The following is a 19,473-nucleotide window of genomic DNA, read 5'->3' on the forward strand; positions in this document are numbered from 1 at the left end:
TGGACCACAGTCAGCACTCACCTCCAATGTCCAGCATGGACTCATCCCCACAGTGCAGCACTTGCAGTACAGGTGGTACCTTCTGCTTGGCCTCCAGCAGCAAGGCTTTGAGGTCCATGAGCACTGACTCGTCTGAGGGAGAGACAATGAGCACCATTAGGGTCTATCCTGGCTTCAGAACCCAAGGTAGAGCCAGGTAGCTATGTGGAGGGCCTCACCGCAGGCCTTGTTGATGAAGGTGGTAGCGATGCCTGTGTTTCCCGAACGCCCAGTGCGGCCAATTCGGTGCACTGCAAGGAAAGGACCAGCCTTTGGTCGACTACCTGGAGGCCTGGCCAGCCTCCTCTTGCCCAGCTTACCAATCCCCACTCTGTACCATAGTTCTCGATCTCTTCAGGCATGTCATAGTTGATGACATGCTGGATGGCAGGAAAGTCCAGGCCTTTAGAGGCCACATCCGTGGCCACTAAGACGTCCTTCTTGCCTTCCCGGAATGCCTCAATGGCCTTGGTCCGCTCTTCCTGGTCTGGGGTGGGTCAGGTAGGTGTCAGAACTATAGTAGGAGTGCTGGAAGTAGTGCAGGCTAGCCAGGCGGGAAGGGAAAGGAGGAGGGGGAGGGAGGGGAAGGGGAAGGGGATAGAGAGGAAGGCAGGAAGCTGTCATGGCAGCAGGGCTATGCCAATGTGTTGACCATCCTGACCTTTGCCCCCATGAATGGCCACAGCCTCAACACCCTTGAGCAGGAGGTATTCGTGAATGGCATCTACATCTGCTTTCTTCTCTGCAAAGATGAGCACCTGCCCCGAAAAGGCCAGTCTAGTTAGAAGGTATCACACTGACTCCCGCCTAGCACACATCCCTCCCACCCCATTTCATCGTGGGAACTCTGGGCCCAGCCCGGCTCGGCTATACTCACAGGTGGGGGTGTCTTCTGCAGGCACTCAAGCAAGTACACCATCTTAGCTTCCTCCTTCACATACTCCACCTCCTACCACCAGAAGGGCCAAGTCAGGGGACCCCCAAGGTTCAGCTCACCAGTCATGGCCCCGACACTGGAGCTGGGCTCACAGTCTGCACTAGGTGACCAGAAGCCCCTTGCTGTAAGGGCTAAACAGACTAAGAATGGCCTTGGTTAAAGGCCACAGGTGGACTCTTTGGTTAACTTCAAGGAGCAAGGCAGCTTTAGCCTGGCCTGGTAAGACTGCGTATGAGGAGTGTGTGCCTACCTGAATGACATCAAGGCTGGCTGCTCCAGCACGTCCCACATTGATGGTGACAGGCTTTACCAAGGCACTCTTGGCAAAGTTTTGAATCTTCTTCGGCATGGTGGCGCTGAAGAGCAGAGTCTGCCGCTGGCCCTGAGAAAGGCAGTGGCTCTCAACCTGAGGGTCTCAGCCCCTTTGGGGTCCCACATCAGAGAGCCTTCCTGTCAGATGTGTACAATACAATTCGTAACAGTAACAACATTACAGTTATGAAGTGTGTGTTAAATTAATTTTATGGTCGGGAGGAGCTGTTGTGGTCTCATATTAGGAAGGTTAAGAACCACTGGGCTGCGGGCATGCAGAACTAGACAGAGGGCACACAGGGATGCCGTCAGGGTATACTGAACAGCTGAGCCACAGACCCTGAGAAGCAGAGGGCATGCAGTGCAGGGACCCTGCAGCTCAGCATGCAGTACGTGAGTGTGTGTTTTTACGTGCAGGGGGCAGGCACCTTGAAGTAAGAGAAGATGGTACGAATGTCACCCTCAAAGCCCATGTCAATCATGCGGTCAGCTTCATCCAGGGCCAGGTAGCGACAGATATCTAGGCTGACCATCTTCTTCTGCAGCAAATCCATGAGGCGTCCGGGTGTGGCTACCATCATGTGCACACCACTGAGAACAAAGAAACCCTGAGTTTCGGGTTCCTGGGCATCTCTATGACCTACCAAGAGGCTGTACACTTGCTTTCGCTGTCTCATTCCCTGCCTCTCAGTACTTCCCCAGGCTATCTTCTGTATAGCAAAAGCAGCTTATTTAATAAGGGCTGGACCTTTCTGGCCTGCACTTATTTTGACATGCTTTCCCCATGACAGCTATCCTGAGCCTCTAGAGGTTTTCTCCTGGCTCCTGCACCCCTTTACTGGCCTTGCTGGGCTCACATTTCTGATGAGCTATCTGTTATGCGCCTGCACCCCTGAGCCTGGGAATGCTTCAGACACAGGGGTGGGTTCTGGTATGACTATTATCTTGGGGCCTGGTCCAGAGTGCTAGAGATGTCTGCTCGGACTGAACTACCTGGAAAGAACTGAGCAGAGGTGCTACTGGGGTCCGGGCCACATCAGTACCAGTCTCCCTGGTTAACCACAGTGCATAGTTCTGATCTTTCTGGATACTCAGATTTCAATCTCTGACCTTTCTACCTGAACTGACCCCCAAATTCAAATGGGACCTTCCCTGCAACACCTTTTCTGACTTCCAATATCCCAGAGAATGGGACATTCCATCTGTTCTATCCCACACTATCCAGCTACATCCTTCCATCCACCTGTTCTATCCCACTATCCAGCTACATCTTTCCATCCTACCCCAGACTTTCCCTCACGGACTGGACTCCCAGAAGAACTGTGTGAGGCCCATGCAGTAGCTAAGCTAAAGGCTTCTTTTGCCTCTCTGGGAATTCAGGGGATGCCCCTGAGACTATCAGTACGTACTGTCGGATGGTCTCCATCTGCTCCTTCACCGACATGCCCCCGATGCAGAGGGCACAGCGCAGGAGGGGTGAGCTGTCCTCCTGCAGCAGACGGCAGTAATACTCTAGGATGCCGTGGGTCTGCCGAGCCAGCTCTCGCTGCAGGCAGAGACGAGGCTGGTACCAGAAGCCAGCACAGTCCTTACCCTGACCCCAGGGCTAGCCTATCTTACCGAGGGGCAGATGATGAGCCCATACGGCCCCTCCCGCTTGGAGAAAGGCAACCGCTTCTCCTGTTCCAGGCAGAACATGATGACGGGCAGTGTGAACACCAGTGTCTTGCCTGACCCCGTGAAGGCGATGCCGATCATGTCCCGACCGGACAGACTGTCGGGAGAGGACAGCTTCAGGACTGGCCCGCAGGAGACAGCTGGATGAATGGGCGTGGCTTCTCCGCTGCAGTCCCGCCCACAGCCCATACTTACATGGTAGGGATACCCTGGATCTGAATGGGTGTTGGGTGGAGGATGCCCTTTTTTTTCAGGCCCCGAAGGATAGCTGTAGTAAAGAATAGGTGTTTTATTGGCATCCTGAGTCTGGTAGAATTAGCTCTTCCCTGTAAGTTGTAAATCATGAAACAGAGGCTGAGGGTCAGGAAACAGTGGGTCTAAGGCCCACTGGCTCACTGGGCCTAAGTTCTCACGGAAGCTCTGTTGGAGCACAAGACAGCTGAGGCATCTGAAAATAAGTCCAAAGAAACCCTTCCTCACCGGGCAGTGGTGGTGCACGCCTTTAATCCCAGCACTTTGGAGGCAGAGGCAGGTGGATTTCTGAGTTCAAGGCCAGCCTGGTCTACAGAGTGAGTACCAGAGGAGTGGTGGGACAGGCCTATAAGCCCTGAACCTAGGAGGCACAGATAACTGGAGCTCTGAGTTTGAGGAAAGCCTGGTCATATTATGTTTGGGGACAATTAGGCCTCCAAAATGACACGTCGTTTCACACCTGCCCACAGGGCATGCTGGCCAGGCCTCCAGGGCTAGTTAGCATGAGTGTTCAGTAGGGATGACGCAGGAGGAGCGCAGTGGGTGCTGGGACACACAATCTCACAGGGACAAGATGATAAAGCACGGTGTCTCCCTTCTCCTCAGGTACCTGCAGGAAACTTCATCTCCTTGAAGCTTTTGATGGGCGGCGGGATACCATCCCCCTCCACCAGGATGTGATACTTCTTCCGAACACGCTCGTGCCGCTCCTCAGACATGCTCAGGACATAACGCGGGGGTGTCCAGCTATGGGTAGGCGGTGAGCAAGAGAGGGCACCACGGTAGAGTGCGGTGGGGCAGCACCCTCCCCAGTCCGCACAGCTGGGCATCAGGACACCACTGCCGGTCCCAGCTTCATATACTGACTGGAAAGACATACCTAGTTTTGATGGGATCGTCATAGGTGATGCCTTTGGCCATTTCCTTCACTGACATCAAGGCTGAGGAGACAGACGTGGCTCAATGAGCAAGACCACCCAAAGGCGAGACCCCTTGGGGCACAACCTATCTGAAATCGGGAGGAGGTGGCTCAGTCCACCTCTGCTCTGAACCAACTATAATGGTACCTCGGCCTTCAGCCACGCTCTCCAGAATCTTTTCTTCTTCCTTTAGTTGCTTTTCCTTGGCGGACTCCTTGCGTGCTGAGAAAAATAAGCCAAAGATGTCAGAGAAGCAGGAGCGGGCCTAGGCCCGTCCTCTCTCCTTCCTGCTTGGCCCACCTTCAGCCTTCTCTTTGAGGTGTTGGTGCTGATCCAGGAGGCTGACATTGGACTGAGGGCCCAGCGGGATGTCGTCCTCATCTCCTCGGGGCTCACTGCCACTGTCCTGCTGCTCTTCCTCCGTAGCGCCTTTGCGTCTTCGCTGCAGCAGCTTCTGGAGCTGAGGATCCACCAGTGTCCCTCAGAGTCAAGCCCAGGACCCGGCACCCGGGAGGGCTCTTTCCGGGCAGGGGTCGTGTGCACTGAGGCACACGTCTGTCCGGCACTCGGGTTCACCGGTCCCCGGTCTTCCTCAGAACCACGACCCAAGGCGGGACTACAGCTCCTCAGATCCCCCCTCCCGCTGACGGCCGGGGACATGTCGCCTTGGCACCAGGGATGCGGCCCCTCACCAGTAGCTGCCGGCGCTGCCGCAACGGCACATAGGGTACGTAGTCCTCGTCGTCCTCATCTTCGTCCTCGGAGCGGCTCCCACCCGCGGTCGCCTCGTCCGCGCGTGCCCGCTGCGGAGACCCGAGTCAGCCGCGGCCCCTCCCCCTGCCCGCACCCCCTCGCGTGGACCAAACCTCAGTCCCACCTTCCGCTCGGGTTCCGACTCCTCCATCGTAGGCCGCACACATGCGCAATGCCAGTGCATCTGAGCTCCAATCAGAAAGGAAAAACTGCTGTGGTCGCCTAGCAACGGCGTGAGCGCCGGATCGCGAACCCGGACAATCTTCTTCCAGCGCGTTTGTGGGCGGGCGGCGGAGCCAATTGGGTCCGGCGAAGCGTTGTGAGTAGCGGGAGGATTTGAGGCATGCGCAGAAGATTCAAGGCGCGGGTTAAAGGATGAATCTGTGGAACACACCCAACCCTCAGCATGGCGTTCTTTCCCGCACGCTCCCGGGGAGCGTTGCGCCCTCTAGTGGCCAGGAGTCCCAGCCCGGCAAGCGGGGTTCCTCGAGGGCGGTGCTCGCAGAATATTATTCCTCATTAGCGTGAGGTAACACCGCTGTTCCAACGGGTTGGAAGTAAAATAATGGTCAAGGCATTTTTAACCTTGTGTGTTATGTGTGTAAATGATGTACATCTCAGAGTGACCACCTTGGAAGCTAGAGCTAGCACAGAAGAGATGCTGGATCTGGGTTTTCGAGTAAGTGGAGGGAGGAGTCACAATCAGGAGAGCAGGAAAGGGGCTGAGAGTTTAGAGCAAATAAACCGCTTCCTTAGGGCATCTGCAGAGATCTCAGGGGCTGGAGAGGGGTAAGGAGAAAAGGAGACGGGCCCAGGTTGTCAGGAGTCCGACTTTAAGGAGGAAAGACAGAGCTATTGCTGGCTGCTCTTTCCCAAGTCTTTATCTGTAACAGGAGCCAAAGTGTTTTGAGATTGGGAGAAATAAAAGGATTTTTTTTCCTAAGAGAGGGTCTTGCCATGTAGCCAAGGTTGACTTCAAACTTGTAGTGATCCTCCTACTTCAACCTTATTAGTGCTGGCATTGCCTATACCACAGTATCTAGCATGAAATCACAAAGGAAGTGCAAATCGATTTTCGTGATATTTATAGCAAGTAGCTTCTCTTGAAGAATAATTAAAAGAAAATACAAAAGCCAGGTGGTTGCATGAACCTTTAATCCCAGCACTCAGCAGGCAGATCTGAGTTTGAAGCCAGCTGGGGCTACACAATAAGAACTCATCTTACGATAAAGAAACAAACACCCAGAATTCATAATGGAAGAGTAATTGTGGAGGGGTGAGGAATGTGAACGAAAGTCGGGAGTCACCTAGCTGGTGACCGTGTGCTGAAGGCCAAAGCTAGAAGTCTTTGTAGGTACTTGACCAGACTTTTAACTCTTGCCACAACTGGAATTTCAGAGAGCAGTTTTAAGTGTGAAAACCAAAGCTAACCAATAGAGAAAAGGCTTCAACTGTTTTCCCTTTCCTGAAAACTGAACAGGCTGAGAAGCAGGACGTGTGAGCCTGTGGTCTGGCTCCTGCTCCCTCTGGGGGAGGAGAGAAAGAGTACTGGTTCTGGTCCGCCTGTGTAGGGCCCTTTAACTGCAGAGCCCAGCAGAAGCTTGCTAAGAATGGCATTTAGCAGGGCTGGAGGGTGGCTCAGGCTAAGGGCATTTGTTCTTGCAGAGGACCCAGATTGGATTCTCAGCACCTACATGGTGCCTCCCATTTGTAACTCCATTTCTGTGGAATCCAATGCTCTCTTCTGACCAGGCTTATAGTGTGAGCAAAACACTCACACATAAAACATATCTTTAAAAAGACTTAAGCCTGGACACGGCACATGTGAGGCATTTTAAGTAAATCTACCACATTAAAATAGGATTTGGGAAAGTGGATTCCTTGACTCTATAGATGTTTATTATGGGTTTTGTTTTCAGGTTTACGAGTGTGTACATATCCCATTCTCACTGGACAAACAGATCTAATTTATAAAAGGTGTTTGACCTTAACTGCTCCAATTGTGGGTGGCTCTCAACTGGTTAGGGCTACAGGTACATGGCTGTAAAAGCCTCAGGGCCTCTGGTCTCATGCATATGTAAAAGGCCATATTCAACCTAGGTCCACATGATCATCTTGCAGAGGGGAAAACTAAGTGTCAGGGCTAAGCAGGGTGAACCTGGAAGGATTAACTGAGGGGTGAAGACACTACCCTTGAATGGGCTGCACTTTCCTCTGTGGTGGCCTGGACATAAGGAGACCCAAGGAAATGTTACTGCTTTCTGCCCGTCTTCACTCATATCTCATGGTGGATGCACCTACTGTGTTGCTGCTACTGCTGGTGACAACAGAGATAAGCTTCTTCAGTCAGTCTTCCAATGTGGTCTAAAGAATAGGGACTTTTTTTTTGGTTTTTTGAGACAGGGTTTCTCTGTGTAGCCTTGGCTGTCCGGAACTCACTCTGTAGACCAGGCTAGCCTCAAATGCAGAAATCCACCTGCCTCTGCCTCCCCAGTGCTGGGATTAAAGGCGTGCGCCACCACTGCCCGGTGGATTAGGGACTCTCTTGAGGCTAGAGATGGCTCAGCAGTTAAGAGCACTGCTGCTCTTCCAGAGGACCCAGGTTCAATTCCCAGCAACCTCATGGCAGCTCACACCCACCATCTGTAACTCCAGTCCCTCTCTGGCCTCCACAGGCAGTGCATACATGTGCATGCATACACATGCAGACAAAACACCCATACATATACTTAAAAATTAAAGATGAGTGGCTCCCCAGAAATTGTCTAGCCCTGCGGCACTAGGCTGAATCAGCATCTCCATTGTGCAGAGGTGGTCATTGTTGAGCTACCCAGCCCATATAATGTTCTAGGTTGATGGACGTGAGTCCCCCAATAGGAGGCAGGGCCTAGACAGTTACAACAGCCACAGCCTTTGGGTCCAGCCAGACAGTTTAGCAGTCACTTTGTTGTCATAACCTTAGTCCCCCATCTCTGTTATGTTGGGCTGTTAGCTCCACTCAGGATTGTTTGGGGATGCTAAGGGTTATGTAAGAACGATGGCAGACTGCCTGAGCAGACGATGACTGCTCTGGACGGTGAAGACCTCTGTTGCTGAGTACATACATCTCTCTCCCATTCCCCATTCAGATCAGCAAATCACCATCACACTAACTCTGTGTCCAAATGTTGCTTTATCTTTCCCCATGAAAGATATTCACAGTATCAAAAGTAAAGAATTAAAAAAACAAAACAGAAACCAAACACAAAAAGAGCAGTTTTGGGCCAGCAGTCCCGCCAGCCCTGCTCACAGGCCAGCCTAGCAGTCCCACCAGCCCTTGCTCACAGGCCAGCCCATTCCCTGGGCTCTGAGTGGAGGCTGCGTAGCACCAGGAAGCAGCTCTACTGAGGTCCTCACAGGCCCCAGCACAGCATGGCGTCCATTCAGCTTTTGGTTGCTCAGGGAGGTGGGAGCAGGGCAGGGCAAGACAGGTGGTAGGGCACGTCAGAACTACATCTGCAGCTTGAGCTGGAGCCTTGAAGTGACCTGGAGACATCAACCTGGGCAGGGCTGGGAAGGAAGGAGGACAGGATCACATGAGCACCAGGCCCTCTCTCCCCACCCCCACTGACCTTGCTGGCCCTGGTCCCTGTGAATTACATCCCCAGCTTCTGCCCAGCCCTGCTGCATCTGGGTCTGGGGAAGTGGTAATATGCAGTGTTAGCTTCGTTTCTTGGGCTAAAAACAAGCAGATTTCCCTGATGGAAATAGGAAAATTTTAAGTAGAAAATGAAGTTTCAAACTGGTGAGGGATAGAGTCCCAGTTCTGAGGTCCTTGAGAAAACGAAGGCCCTTCCTGCAGAACCCCTGTGCAGGCCAGGGCTGAGTAAGAGCTCAGTTGCTGGCACCCATTCTCCCACTTACAGGTGCTAGTAGAGGCCAGCCCTGGATTCAGACTCCTGCTCAGGTTCAAGGAGATAGCCTGGGCTGGGTCCCAAGGCTTTGTCAGCACTGCAGCTTCCTAGAGCTTCCTGGAAAATGATGGAATGGCTCCAGGATGTACACTCGTGAGATGGGGAGGAGGGCAGTGGCCTTCCTGTCTTGGAAGAGATCAGCTAAGGTAGAAGATGGCTGGATTAGGTTTCTCAGGAGAACAGTGATTGGGTTTACGTGAGGTGTGACCCTTTATCTCTTCATAGAGGCAACAGATGGGGTCTTTGTTATTTCTTACTCTTGTGGTGGTGGTGGGAAAGAAAGGTCAGAGGATGCCTTATCCCTAGAAGCTACCCTTGGTGTGTGGCAAAGGATCAGTCTCCTCAAAGCATAGGAAGCCTGAGGTGGCTCTGAAGAAAGCAGCTTTAACTTGGAGGCAACATATTCATAGTACAGGGAGCCTCAGCTCTCGAGGTTGCCCTGGCTTCAGGCCTCTGTACTGCCCTGGGGGAGTTATTCAGATTCCAGAAAGCTTACTGCTTCAACCCAGAGATAAATTTTTAAAGAACCAGGAGCATAGTGTCAGGTGGGGACCTTAAGAGTATGTGTACACAGGTCAGATCTCCCATTGTACTAAGGGCAGCTATGCAGTTCTCAGACAAAAAGAATCCTGATGCAGATACACAGTACAAGTTACGACATGAACGGTGGGGATGGGGAGATAGCTCAGAGGTTAAGAGCACTGGCTGTGCCGGGTGTGGTGGCACACGCCTTTAATCCCAGCACTTGGGAGGCAGAGGCAGGCGGATTTCTGAGTAGGGCCAGCCTGGTCTACAAGGTGAGCTCCAGGACAGCCAGGGCTATACAGAGAAACCCTGTCTCGAAAAACCAAAAAAAAAAAAAAAAAAAAAAAAAAAAAAAAAAAAAAAAAAAAAAGCACTGGCTGCTCTTCCAAAGAAACTTGTTTAATTTCCAGTACCCACGTGGCAGCTTACAACTATCTGTAACTTGAAATTGGACACCGTCTCACAGACAAACACGCAGGTAAAATACCAATGCACATAAAATAAAAATACATAGTTTTTAAAAAAAAAAAAAACAAAGGGGCTGGAGAGATGGCTCAGTGGTTAAGAGCACTGACTGCTCTTCCAAAGGTCCTGAATTCAAATCCCAGCAACCACATGGTGGCTCACAACCATCTGTAACAAGATCTGACGACGCCCTCTTCTAGAGTGTCTGAAGACATCTATGTGTACTCACATATAATAATAAATAAATAAATCTAAAAAAAAACAAAAAAACCCAAAAAACCCAAAGGTGTGGGGGGTGGGGGGTGGGGGGTGGCTTTGAAGTTAAGAGCACTGGCTACTCTTCCTGAGGTCCTGATTCAATTCTCAACATATGGTGGATCACAACCATCTGTAAAAGGATCTGATGCCCTCTTCTGGCATGCAGGTGTATATGCAGATAGAGTACTCACACATAAAATAAATAAATCTTAAAAAATTAAAAAAAAAAAGGTACACAGAACTGAATAGCCTCGGACCCCAATACTATGTCAGCTGCCCATCTCTTCTGCACTAACCCTCTCAGCTTGGGGGCTTTCTTCAGTTTGGGACGTCCAGCCCCCAGGCATCATCCACTATGTCAATAGTTCAGATAACAGGGCTCATTGAGTGGCTGGAGGGCAGGCCAGAGCTGCTGTGGGTCTGTCTCTTCCCAAAAGACAGCTTAGCTCCTAGTTCCTCAGGAGCACAACCTGGGGAAGAAGCCTCATCAGCACCTCCATGACTTATCAGCGGCCTGCCTTAGGGCTGGGCCTTATGCTGCCTTAGGGCTGGGCCTTATGCTGCTTCAGGAGGAAGGCATATTCTGCACTGAGGAAACAAGTGGGCCATAAGCCACTAGCCCAAGCATGGGGCAGCTTCATGAGGTCTACTGTTGCCAGGATGCTCTGGGAGACTGAGCCCCAGTTCTGACATCCCAAGAAGCTGATCTTTAGGAGAAGCAGCAGCAAGATTCAGGGAGGGCGAAACCAGGGAGGACTGATGGGAGAGCAGAGGCCTTGGTGAGGGATTACAGAGAAGGGCAGGGCACAGAGCATCGGCAACTGAATCTGGAGATGTGGTTGCTATAGAGGGGCAGAAAGCAGGGCCAGCAAGCCATGAGCCCAAATCCCTAGTGTCATCATACAGAATGGTTTAGAGGGGCACAGAGCATGGAAAGAAGTGGGTGGTGGTGATAGCCGGGGTCTCTACCTCACTGAGCTGTGCTAGGAGTGGTTTTCTTGAGGCTGAAGTTGGTCCAGTTCACAGCAACTTTCTGACGAGTTTGCTTTGCAGAATCCAAACAGAACCTATTGGGTTTTGAAAATATGGGCAAAACACAGTAAGTTTTTTCCTGTCCTTACTGGACCCCACCTCTGGACAAAACATGTCCCATTTACGCAGAAACCAGCTGGAAGCCTAGAGTGTTACACTGTATCCCCACTCATGACTGCCTTGAGTTTGAGGGCAGAATGGGTTATTTGGCAAGACTCTTAAAAGAAAGAAAAAGAAAGGAGTTGGCTCTAAACAGCCACTGACTTTCCGGTGTCAGTTGGGGTTTGACAGGCTTGGGAAGTGCTGTCCATGAGGCCAGGGGACAATGCATGCAGACAGCTGCCGTGAGATACACTGGCCATCATCTCTCCCTCACCCTCACTGTACTGAACTGGCTGCTTCTCTCTCAGACATCTGTACATGGGGCCTCACTGTTACAGACACCTTCCAGCGTCCCTGCTGAGCTCAGCTGTCTCAGCTCTCCAGAAAAGCACGCTCCAGCCCCCAGGCTGATCTGAAGGCTTCCCACCAGTGGCCTCATCACACCGTTATGCCTGTAATGGCACCAATCACTGGGCTGTGTATTTCTTTTTGAGTCTCTAGACTCTGCATAGAGCTTGGCTCACTAAAACAGAAGTACTAGCAAAATACCAGCGCTGGGGATGGATCTCCACGAGTTTGAGGCCAGCCTAGTTTATGTAAAGAGTTCCTGAGCAACCCTGAAACCCTGCTCCTGGGTGCTGACATGGCTCCTTCACCTTATGCCTTGTACTTTCCCAGGTGATCGTCTTGCCAAGTGGCTCTCTGGGTTCAGGCTATGTGGAAGGGCCTGAAAGGGCAGTGAGGAACCCTGAGGCTCTTCTACGGCTTAAGACACAATATGGGGCTTGGGCAGAACATAAGTTTCCCTCAGCTGGGAAAAGCAGGCAGCACACACCTACCTCTTGAAGTACTCCACCTCTCGGTCTGTCTCATCCATCTCCACCCCATCCAAGTCCTTGGGCAGGAACACATCGTCTAGGAAGACACAGCCAGGAGGGCTCAGTGCCTATGGCCAGACCTCTGGGGTCATGCTGGGACTGCCCTCCACCCCATGGCTTGGTTGGAGTGGGGGTTCAGCCACTTGGTTCCTGGTGCACTCACCCAAGGAGGAGGCTGACTTCTCCTGCTTGTTTCGGCTCCGGCGGCTGCGGCCCTTGCCCTGGGACAAGCTCTGTGGCCTTGCTGGGCCAGGGGTCTGCTCAGATTCTTGCTCCAGAGTCCGTGCTTTGGCCCCACCTGGCCAATTCTGCCAGGAACTACCCTTCTTGTCAGTTTTGGGGCTGTCAGCCTCAACTGGTCCTAGCTGGCTCCCCTGACTGCTCTCTCCAGGTGCTGCACCACTGCCCGCTTTGTCAGGCTCTGAGCCCTTGCCGGGTTGCTTGGGGCTAGATACCTGGCTCTTGGCACCGGAAGCCTCTAGATTGGCTGGAGGCCAAGGGGCTGGATTTGCCAAAGTCTTCTTTGCTTGACTTCCCTGTCTCTTGCTCTTTCTTGGCTTTCCACCGGCGGCCACAGGCTCAGATAATTCCTGTTTGCAACTGGGAACTTCCTTTGGACATTCCTCAGAGCTTGGGTTACCTGGTTTGGGTGTCTTGACCCAGATCACCCTGGACAGGTTGGGCACAGTGTTGAGTCTTCTCACGAGCCCATTCTCAGGGATACCAGGAGGGGGGCCCCTCACTTCTGTCCATGGTGGGTGAGGGTCTCTCCTTTCTGCCCATGGTGGGACTGGCTCACTTGGAGCTTGTAACGTGTGGCTCTGAGGGGAACCCAAGGTCAAAGGGGATAGGTCAAGGTTGATGTCAGACTGTTTCTGAGAGGAGCTGCTGAGGTCTGAAGGGGTGAGGGTCTGAGCTTCCGCAGTCCCCTCCTTAAACCCACTGCTCTCCACGCTGAGCTCACACATACTCAGACTGGCACAGAGGGAGTCCTTGACGGTGCTCTTGATCTCCTGCAAGCGGCTGCTCAAGAAGCTATTGACCCGGTCCAGTTCCTGGTCAGGCCATTCTAGGAGCCTCTCCCTGGCAGGCCTTGGCTCCTGACTTCCAGAAACACGATTCACCTGCTTCAGAGCTTCTGTTGCCAACCGGGCCTTCTCTTTTTCCTGCCAATAGAAGACACAGTTTCAGTAGAGGTCTGCTATCAATCAAGTATAATGCGATACATACATCCGATTGGAACCTAGCTTTGCCACTTGCTGAAGACAGACTCACGATCTTCACATATTCCTCAACCCTGCAGGGATGAGGGGTGATGAAAGCAGACAGGTATCAAGTCTCAGGAATAGAAGTACAAATATGCTCCTGAGGGTAGCTTTGGACAGTTTACTCACTATGGGTGTGTGTCAGCTCTAGGGTCTACGAGGGCTAGGATCTGCTTCCTGAGTATGGGTTAGTATGAGCTTGAGTAATTTGTTTACTCCCCAGTTAGGCCCCAGTGGACTCATCTACAAAGCAGAGACAGTAACAGTGCACTAAAGAACAAAGTGGGATGCATGGCTGTGGAACAGTTTCTCCAACTCTGTAGGTGGCAGGGAGATGTGTTATTATGCAGTCTTAAAGGGAGGAAGATGTAGGAGCTGAGATGCTCCGAGTAAGTGGCTGACTCTGAGTGTCCTCCTGATGCTGCATTACTGAAAATGGGCATCTCTTAGAAAGGTCTCTCACTGCTCAGCCAGCTCCACATGTCCCAGCCCACATGTCAAGTGTGTCCTACAGCATACCATGATTAGTGACAGACAGGGCCCTCATCACCACAAGGTATAAAAGCAGCTTCTGAGCCCTAGAGACTGGCAGGTCCCAAGAGGCTGGGTCCTATAAATCCTCTTTAACAGACTGGAATCGGGAGAATAGAAATCCATCTGTGGGCTGAGCTACCGGAATTTCTATAACTAAACCCGAGGGGCCAGGGGGCTAACAGAGCTCAGAGGTCAGCTGGGAAGGCTCTGGTGGAGTACCACCTCACCGGTTTCCAGGCGACTTGCAGATTGAGGGAGAGACAAAGGAAAATGAGTCTGGGGAGAGAAGACTTGCCTCCAACTCTGAATCACCTTAGAGAGAATCTCTTCTGCCCCAGTGGGCAGTCTCTTCTGAACACTGACTACACACCTAAGCTCAATTCTTTAGAGCCTCTTGGACTAATCACTTTCTCTGAACCTTAATATCGAAGTTTGTAATTTACAAGAAAAGGTGGCTGAGGATGACTGTAGGGGTCCGAGTCTCCTTCCCCACATGCCAAAACTCTACCTACTCAGGAAGGCAGTGAGCGGTGTGACCTGGAGCAGTGTCTGCAGACATCACAGGGCATGCACAGCCTGCCTGCTGGCTGTTGTAGATAAGGAAGTGCCTCCTCATTACCAGCACTGCCTGGAGAGAAGAACAGCTACATGCACAGACCTGGCCCTGCAGCAAGTCGTCCTTTAGCCCTCACCACTGCCCTTGCTGTACCATAACACAGTTCATACAGATGGGGAACTTCAGCTTTGCTAAGAATACAAAACTGGTTCAAGATCAGGCAGCTAGTAAATCAGCAAGGCATAGCTCATGAGTCCAGACTTAGTTCCTTTTGCTCATTGACTGTGAGACAGTGGGCTAATTTTTGGGAGGACAGCTAGGCACAAGACACGGTCTGTTTCCAAGCTTCAGTCAGCCAGGGAAGAGAGACATCTAAATGGACTGCTTAATTCGAGTGGCAGTGTCAAGTGCTATAGGGCAGAAAGTCCAAGGCACTTTTAACATAGCCTGGACCATCTGAGTGCTCCTAGCGGGCACTGGAGGGTGACTGGAATTACCCTGGAAAAATAAGCCCCCCCCTGCAGGAACGTAGAGCTTTGTTCTGCTTTTGTTTTTGCCTGGGGAGGTGTGGTGTGGAGGAACCTTGGAAGCCAGGAAGGTAGGTTAGGAAGTATGGCGGAGATGAAGCTAGGAAGTCAAGCAGCAGCTGGCCCCTGCGGCCTGTGGGCTGTGTAGAGGCCTGGGTTTGAGCCTGAGGCACCTAATATTACCAGCTGAAGGCTTTAAACATAGATGCTGTGGGTGGATACCATGCATAGAGGAATTTTCGGAGTCTGGGCAGGAAGGAAAAATGATAAGACACATATCCAGGGAACATCACCAATGACTAGAGCTGCTCCCGGGCCCTCAGGACTGAGCATTCAGACACTGGGCACCCGACCCAGCTTTCTATGTACCATGTCTTACTATTCTCCCAGTCTATGACTGAGGTTCCTGCTGTTCTCATTTTACAGATGGAAAACCGAGGCTTAGAGGTGAACTGATTTGCCCAAGGTCATACAGCAAGTGTGATCAAGCTGAGCTTCCAACTGAAGTCCAATTCCAAGGCTTGCTGCTTTCAGTCATAATGCGTTTGCCCATGACAATGCCCACCGCTCAAGGTCAAACAATAGAGTGGAGTGGTCCCCTTTACTCAACAGACAATGGAAAAGAAAAGCCAGGTCTCTTTTCTTTTGTCCTGAGTTTGAGGTACCTGCAAGATGTCCCCCAAAAGGACCAGTAGTCATCAGAGATGCCACGGTCGAGTACAGTGTGAAATGCCACCTAGATGGCTTTTCTTCCCTAGAGAGATGGTCTACAAAGTCTAGATGAGGGACAGGAACTCACAGGGAGGTGGAAAAGAGGTCAGAGAGGCTGGTGAGAAATATGGAGAAGGTGGTGACCCTATGGCCCCTGTTTTCCTGAAAGGCAAGGAGCCAAGGCTTAGAGGGGAGCACATGTCAAAGGTCAACTGGTGGACATCTATGATGGCATATAGCCAAAACATACCTTGGATTAAGTGAAAAAACGGAGACTGAAGGAGTGAGTGCTTAGGTGACAATGAACTTGGAAGTAAGGAAAAGGAAACAAACTGAGAAGGCAGGAACTAACTGCCTGCCTGCCTTTGAAACTCAACAGTGGCACAGGATACATAATGGGAGGCAGGGCAGAGGAGAGAGCAGATCCCTGGGTCTGAGCCTGAGGAAGCAAGAAAGGACCCCCACGGGCAGGACAACTCTTCCTTTAGATGACGAAGTATGTCCAATGACCTTTTCCTTGCTAGAAACAGAAAGAACAAGGGAGGGCAGGTGCGAGCCTCAAAGCTGGACAATCAGAGGTCTGAAAAAAGGGCCATGTGAATGGGCAAGGAATAAAGGGACTAAGGACCTTTAGGCCAGCCAGGCTACATGAGAGTTCAAGCAAGTGGGGAGCCACCCAACTGAGTACCAGACATATATAGTCACATGCTATCCTCCGAGTACAGAAGGGAAGACAGTGTAGGATGGCCCAGAGGTGTCAGAAAGGCAACAGGCAAGGAACTAAAGAGCACTGGTCAGAGAGGACTAAAGGGAGCTTACTCCAGTGAACGCGAGCTTGGCCTGGGAAGAGGAGAAAGGGTCAGAAGACAACACTCAGGGGACAAGGAAGGATGGATCATTGGTGCAGCCAACACAAGCATGAACATAGCTTCAGTGCATCAGGGATTAGTGGCTAAAGGCAAGAGCAGGAAGACTGTCTCGACGTGTGATGGGGACCAGGGAGAGCCTTGCTTCTGCCTATCTTCCAAGGTGCTAGAGAACAAGCAGACATCACTCCACCTACCAAGGAAACTGGATGCTTTTTTTTTTTTTTTTTTTTTTTTTGGTTTTTCGAGACAGGATTTCTCTGTGTAGCCCTGGCTGTCCTGGAACTCACTCTGTAGACCAGACTGTCCTGGAACCCAGAAATCCGCCTGCCTCTGCCTCCCGAGTGCTGGGATTAAAGGCGTGCATCACAGAAACTGGATTCTTGATGGCAGCCAAACTAGTTAAGAAGGACCTCAGAGAGGGGGCTGACATCCAAATGCACAATGATAATAGTCTCTGATCTATCACTGTATGTTTGTTCCTCTTTACAAGGCTCAGGTCAAGTGGACAGTGACTCCAGAGAGCTGTAGATCAGAAGGTTCGGTGCATGGCAGGCTAGAGAGAGATGCGAGGTGCATCGCAAGCATAGAAGACTTTCCTGAGGATGTCTGCAAAGGAGGGAACATCTGAACTGAGCCCTGGAGTAACAGTCTTTCAGGAAGGATACACAGGTTTATAAAATGCACACCAGACCTGGGAACGGTGGAACATGCCTTCTGTGGACTGCTCAGAGGCCAGAGACCACTACAGTGAGTGGAACACTCTGGAGGACAACTTGGCGTGGGGCAAAGGGAGGATGACCATTCTCTGAAGGTAGCAGAAGGACCTTTTGCTTAACTACTTGAGTTGCAGAAGGGTTTTGGTTGTCCTTGGGCCGAAAAGATGAATTACTTCTGCCTTCCAGAGCTCTAGGGTTGTTTGACCACCCAAGAACTGAAACTAGCTGGCTGTGAAAGCACATCTCTTCAGATGGTGGGTGGTTCCTGCATGTGGCACTGAGCAGATGCAGCTGGGGGTAGGCAGGTGAAGGAATGGAGCTGCAGGCGACTAGTCATCAAGCCCTGGGGCTCATCTAGCAGCAGAGCTATCCAGGAATCGCTCCCTGGGTTTATCCTCCCTGCTGAGCGAGGACTGGTTCATTGCCATGGCTCCAATTACATCTCTGCGCTGGCAACTGCTAGCCTCACACCTCCACTTGCACTTGAATGTCTCCTAGGAACCTTTGTCAATGTGCCCCAACTGCACCAGAACTATCACATCATACTGGCTCCCATCTGGGACACACCCAAGGGGGGTCTCATGCTGGAGGGTCTCTCTGTGCTGCCATTAGAGTCTCAAGCCTGTCCCTTCTCTCACTCAAGTCTCTCAGCCCCAGTCTCAGTCACCTCCCCCCTTGGTCTTGTCTTTTCCTACATGGGGTATCAAACTCAAAGTTTCCTTTCCCTTGCCTTCCAGTCTGGCCCCTGGATCACCACACTGCAATTGAGGTACAGACTTGAGCGAGTCAGGCCTCTGGTGACAGCCCCTTATTTGGAGGCTAAGATCAAGGCTGGCATCCCTGGAACAGGGCCTCCGAGGCTCTCCTGTCCCCACTCCCTGCCCTACTCCATGCTGTCAGCACTGGCTCTGCCACACTGCTGTGGGCTGTGCTGTACCCACTGCCCTTGTTCCCGGGACCCAGCTGATGAGTCACCCTCCTGTAAAGTCACTCCTGGGCTTTACAAGACAGGGCAATTCCCTCACCCTGGTACTTGTCACGCCCTAATGTGTCTGTCCAGTTTCATGTCAGGTCAGTCTCCTCACTGGACTCAGTTTCTCCCAGGGTGAGAACTGTTACTTTTTGGTCCCAGTATTTGTGGATGTACTTGCTGAATGAATAAATGACCGACAACAACAGAAGCAGCTTGGAGGACACAGCAAGCAGCCTGCGGCGGAGGCAGAGACACACTTTCTGCTCCAATTACTTGCCCCTGGGTTTTCCTGACCCTGATGCCTCCCAGATTCATTCAGACCTTCCCATAGTAGTGAGGATACCAAGGGTTTTTGGTAGCCAACACCACTCATACCCCAGAGGTCTTAGGGCTTGGGGTGAGGGAGTCCTCAGGGAAGAGAGGCAGTAGAGCTGAGCTCCCCCCCACACCCACCTTCTTTTTCAGCTTGTGCCGGGCCCGCTTGGCAGCCCTGGCGCTGTTGGGGACTTTGGGCTCCGTGCTGTTGATGAATTCCAGCAGCTCATCCACATCTCGGTGGTCCACCGCAGGCTCCCCAGGGATCCCGCCCAGGGTGCCCCCCTTCATGGGCAGCTCCTCTTTCCGCCTGGTCAGCCTCGAGCGGAGCTTCTCCCGGATCTCAGTATAATTCCGGCTCGTCGGGGCAGCGAGTGGCTGGGGGAGGGGGAGGTGCTGACATTACACCCTGGGCCTGGGAGGCCCATGGCACTCCCACCCGCTGGCACCATGTATGTGGTGAGAAGCCAGATAATCATTCTCTCTAGCATCAGCCACCAAGGCCAAATGGCTTCATCCTCAGTAGATTCTGAGCTGAAGCAGTGGCAGGTATGAAGATGAGGCAGTGCTTGGTGACCAAGGACTGGGGAGCCAGGGAAGCAGGTTTGAGCCCAGGCTTCATCACTTGGAAGCTGTATGACCTTGGGTGAGTCACTCAGTCTTTTCGAACCTCAATTTTGTCACCTCTAAAATGAAGATAACAATGCCTCACTCAAAGGTGACTAGTAATTCTAAATTACTTCCACAGTTCCTATCCTAAACTGCTGTGCCCTAGCCTGCAGCCTTTTCCTCTTCTCCTTGTGAGACTTCTGAATTGTTCCACTGTCTAGAGATAGCGTGTGCCCTGTCCTGAGCCTCCTTGGTGCCTGGACCTCAGCTGGCTGTCACACTTGGGGACCTTTTG

At 51.9% G+C, this 19,473-nt stretch overlaps 2 protein-coding genes across 7 annotated transcripts in view; both read right to left on the reverse strand.

Moving 5' to 3' along the window:
- Positions 1–5,186, reverse strand: part of Ddx41 (DEAD-box helicase 41) — a 7,197-nt gene extending 2,011 nt beyond the window's left edge. The window contains exons 1-16 of the mRNA XM_021215318.1: positions 5,015–5,186; positions 4,830–4,940; positions 4,438–4,597; positions 4,285–4,359; positions 4,098–4,158; positions 3,828–3,964; positions 3,161–3,233; positions 2,909–3,062; positions 2,698–2,834; positions 1,717–1,879; positions 1,227–1,358; positions 917–988; positions 701–797; positions 377–526; positions 219–290; positions 22–132 (exon numbers count right to left, since the gene is read on the reverse strand). Of these exons, the coding sequence (XP_021070977.1) occupies positions 22–132; positions 219–290; positions 377–526; positions 701–797; positions 917–988; positions 1,227–1,358; positions 1,717–1,879; positions 2,698–2,834; positions 2,909–3,062; positions 3,161–3,233; positions 3,828–3,964; positions 4,098–4,158; positions 4,285–4,359; positions 4,438–4,597; positions 4,830–4,940; positions 5,015–5,074 (1,765 nt within the window). The 5' untranslated portion in view covers positions 5,075–5,186. The remainder of the gene's footprint in view (positions 1–21; positions 133–218; positions 291–376; positions 527–700; positions 798–916; positions 989–1,226; positions 1,359–1,716; positions 1,880–2,697; positions 2,835–2,908; positions 3,063–3,160; positions 3,234–3,827; positions 3,965–4,097; positions 4,159–4,284; positions 4,360–4,437; positions 4,598–4,829; positions 4,941–5,014) is intronic.
- A 2,857-nt stretch (positions 5,187–8,043) lies between these two features.
- Fam193b (family with sequence similarity 193 member B) overlaps positions 8,044–19,473 on the reverse strand; it is a 32,692-nt gene continuing 21,262 nt past the window's right edge. For 3 of the 6 annotated variants that reach the window (XM_021215785.1, XM_029547411.1, XM_029547413.1), the window contains 5 exons: positions 18,708–18,947; positions 12,267–13,269; positions 12,065–12,140; positions 11,061–11,158; positions 8,044–8,439 (listed from right to left, as the gene is read on the reverse strand). In XM_021215785.1, coding sequence (XP_021071444.1) covers positions 11,062–11,158; positions 12,065–12,140; positions 12,267–13,269; positions 18,708–18,947 — 1,416 coding nt within the window. In that variant the 3' untranslated portion in view covers positions 8,044–8,439; position 11,061. The other 3 variants (XR_003845378.1, XM_029547412.1, XM_029547414.1) reach the window with 3 other exon arrangements.

This window comes from Mus pahari, chromosome 16 (genome assembly GCF_900095145.1).
Source record: "Mus pahari chromosome 16, PAHARI_EIJ_v1.1, whole genome shotgun sequence".
In the NCBI taxonomy this organism is placed as follows: domain Eukaryota; kingdom Metazoa; phylum Chordata; class Mammalia; order Rodentia; family Muridae; genus Mus; species Mus pahari.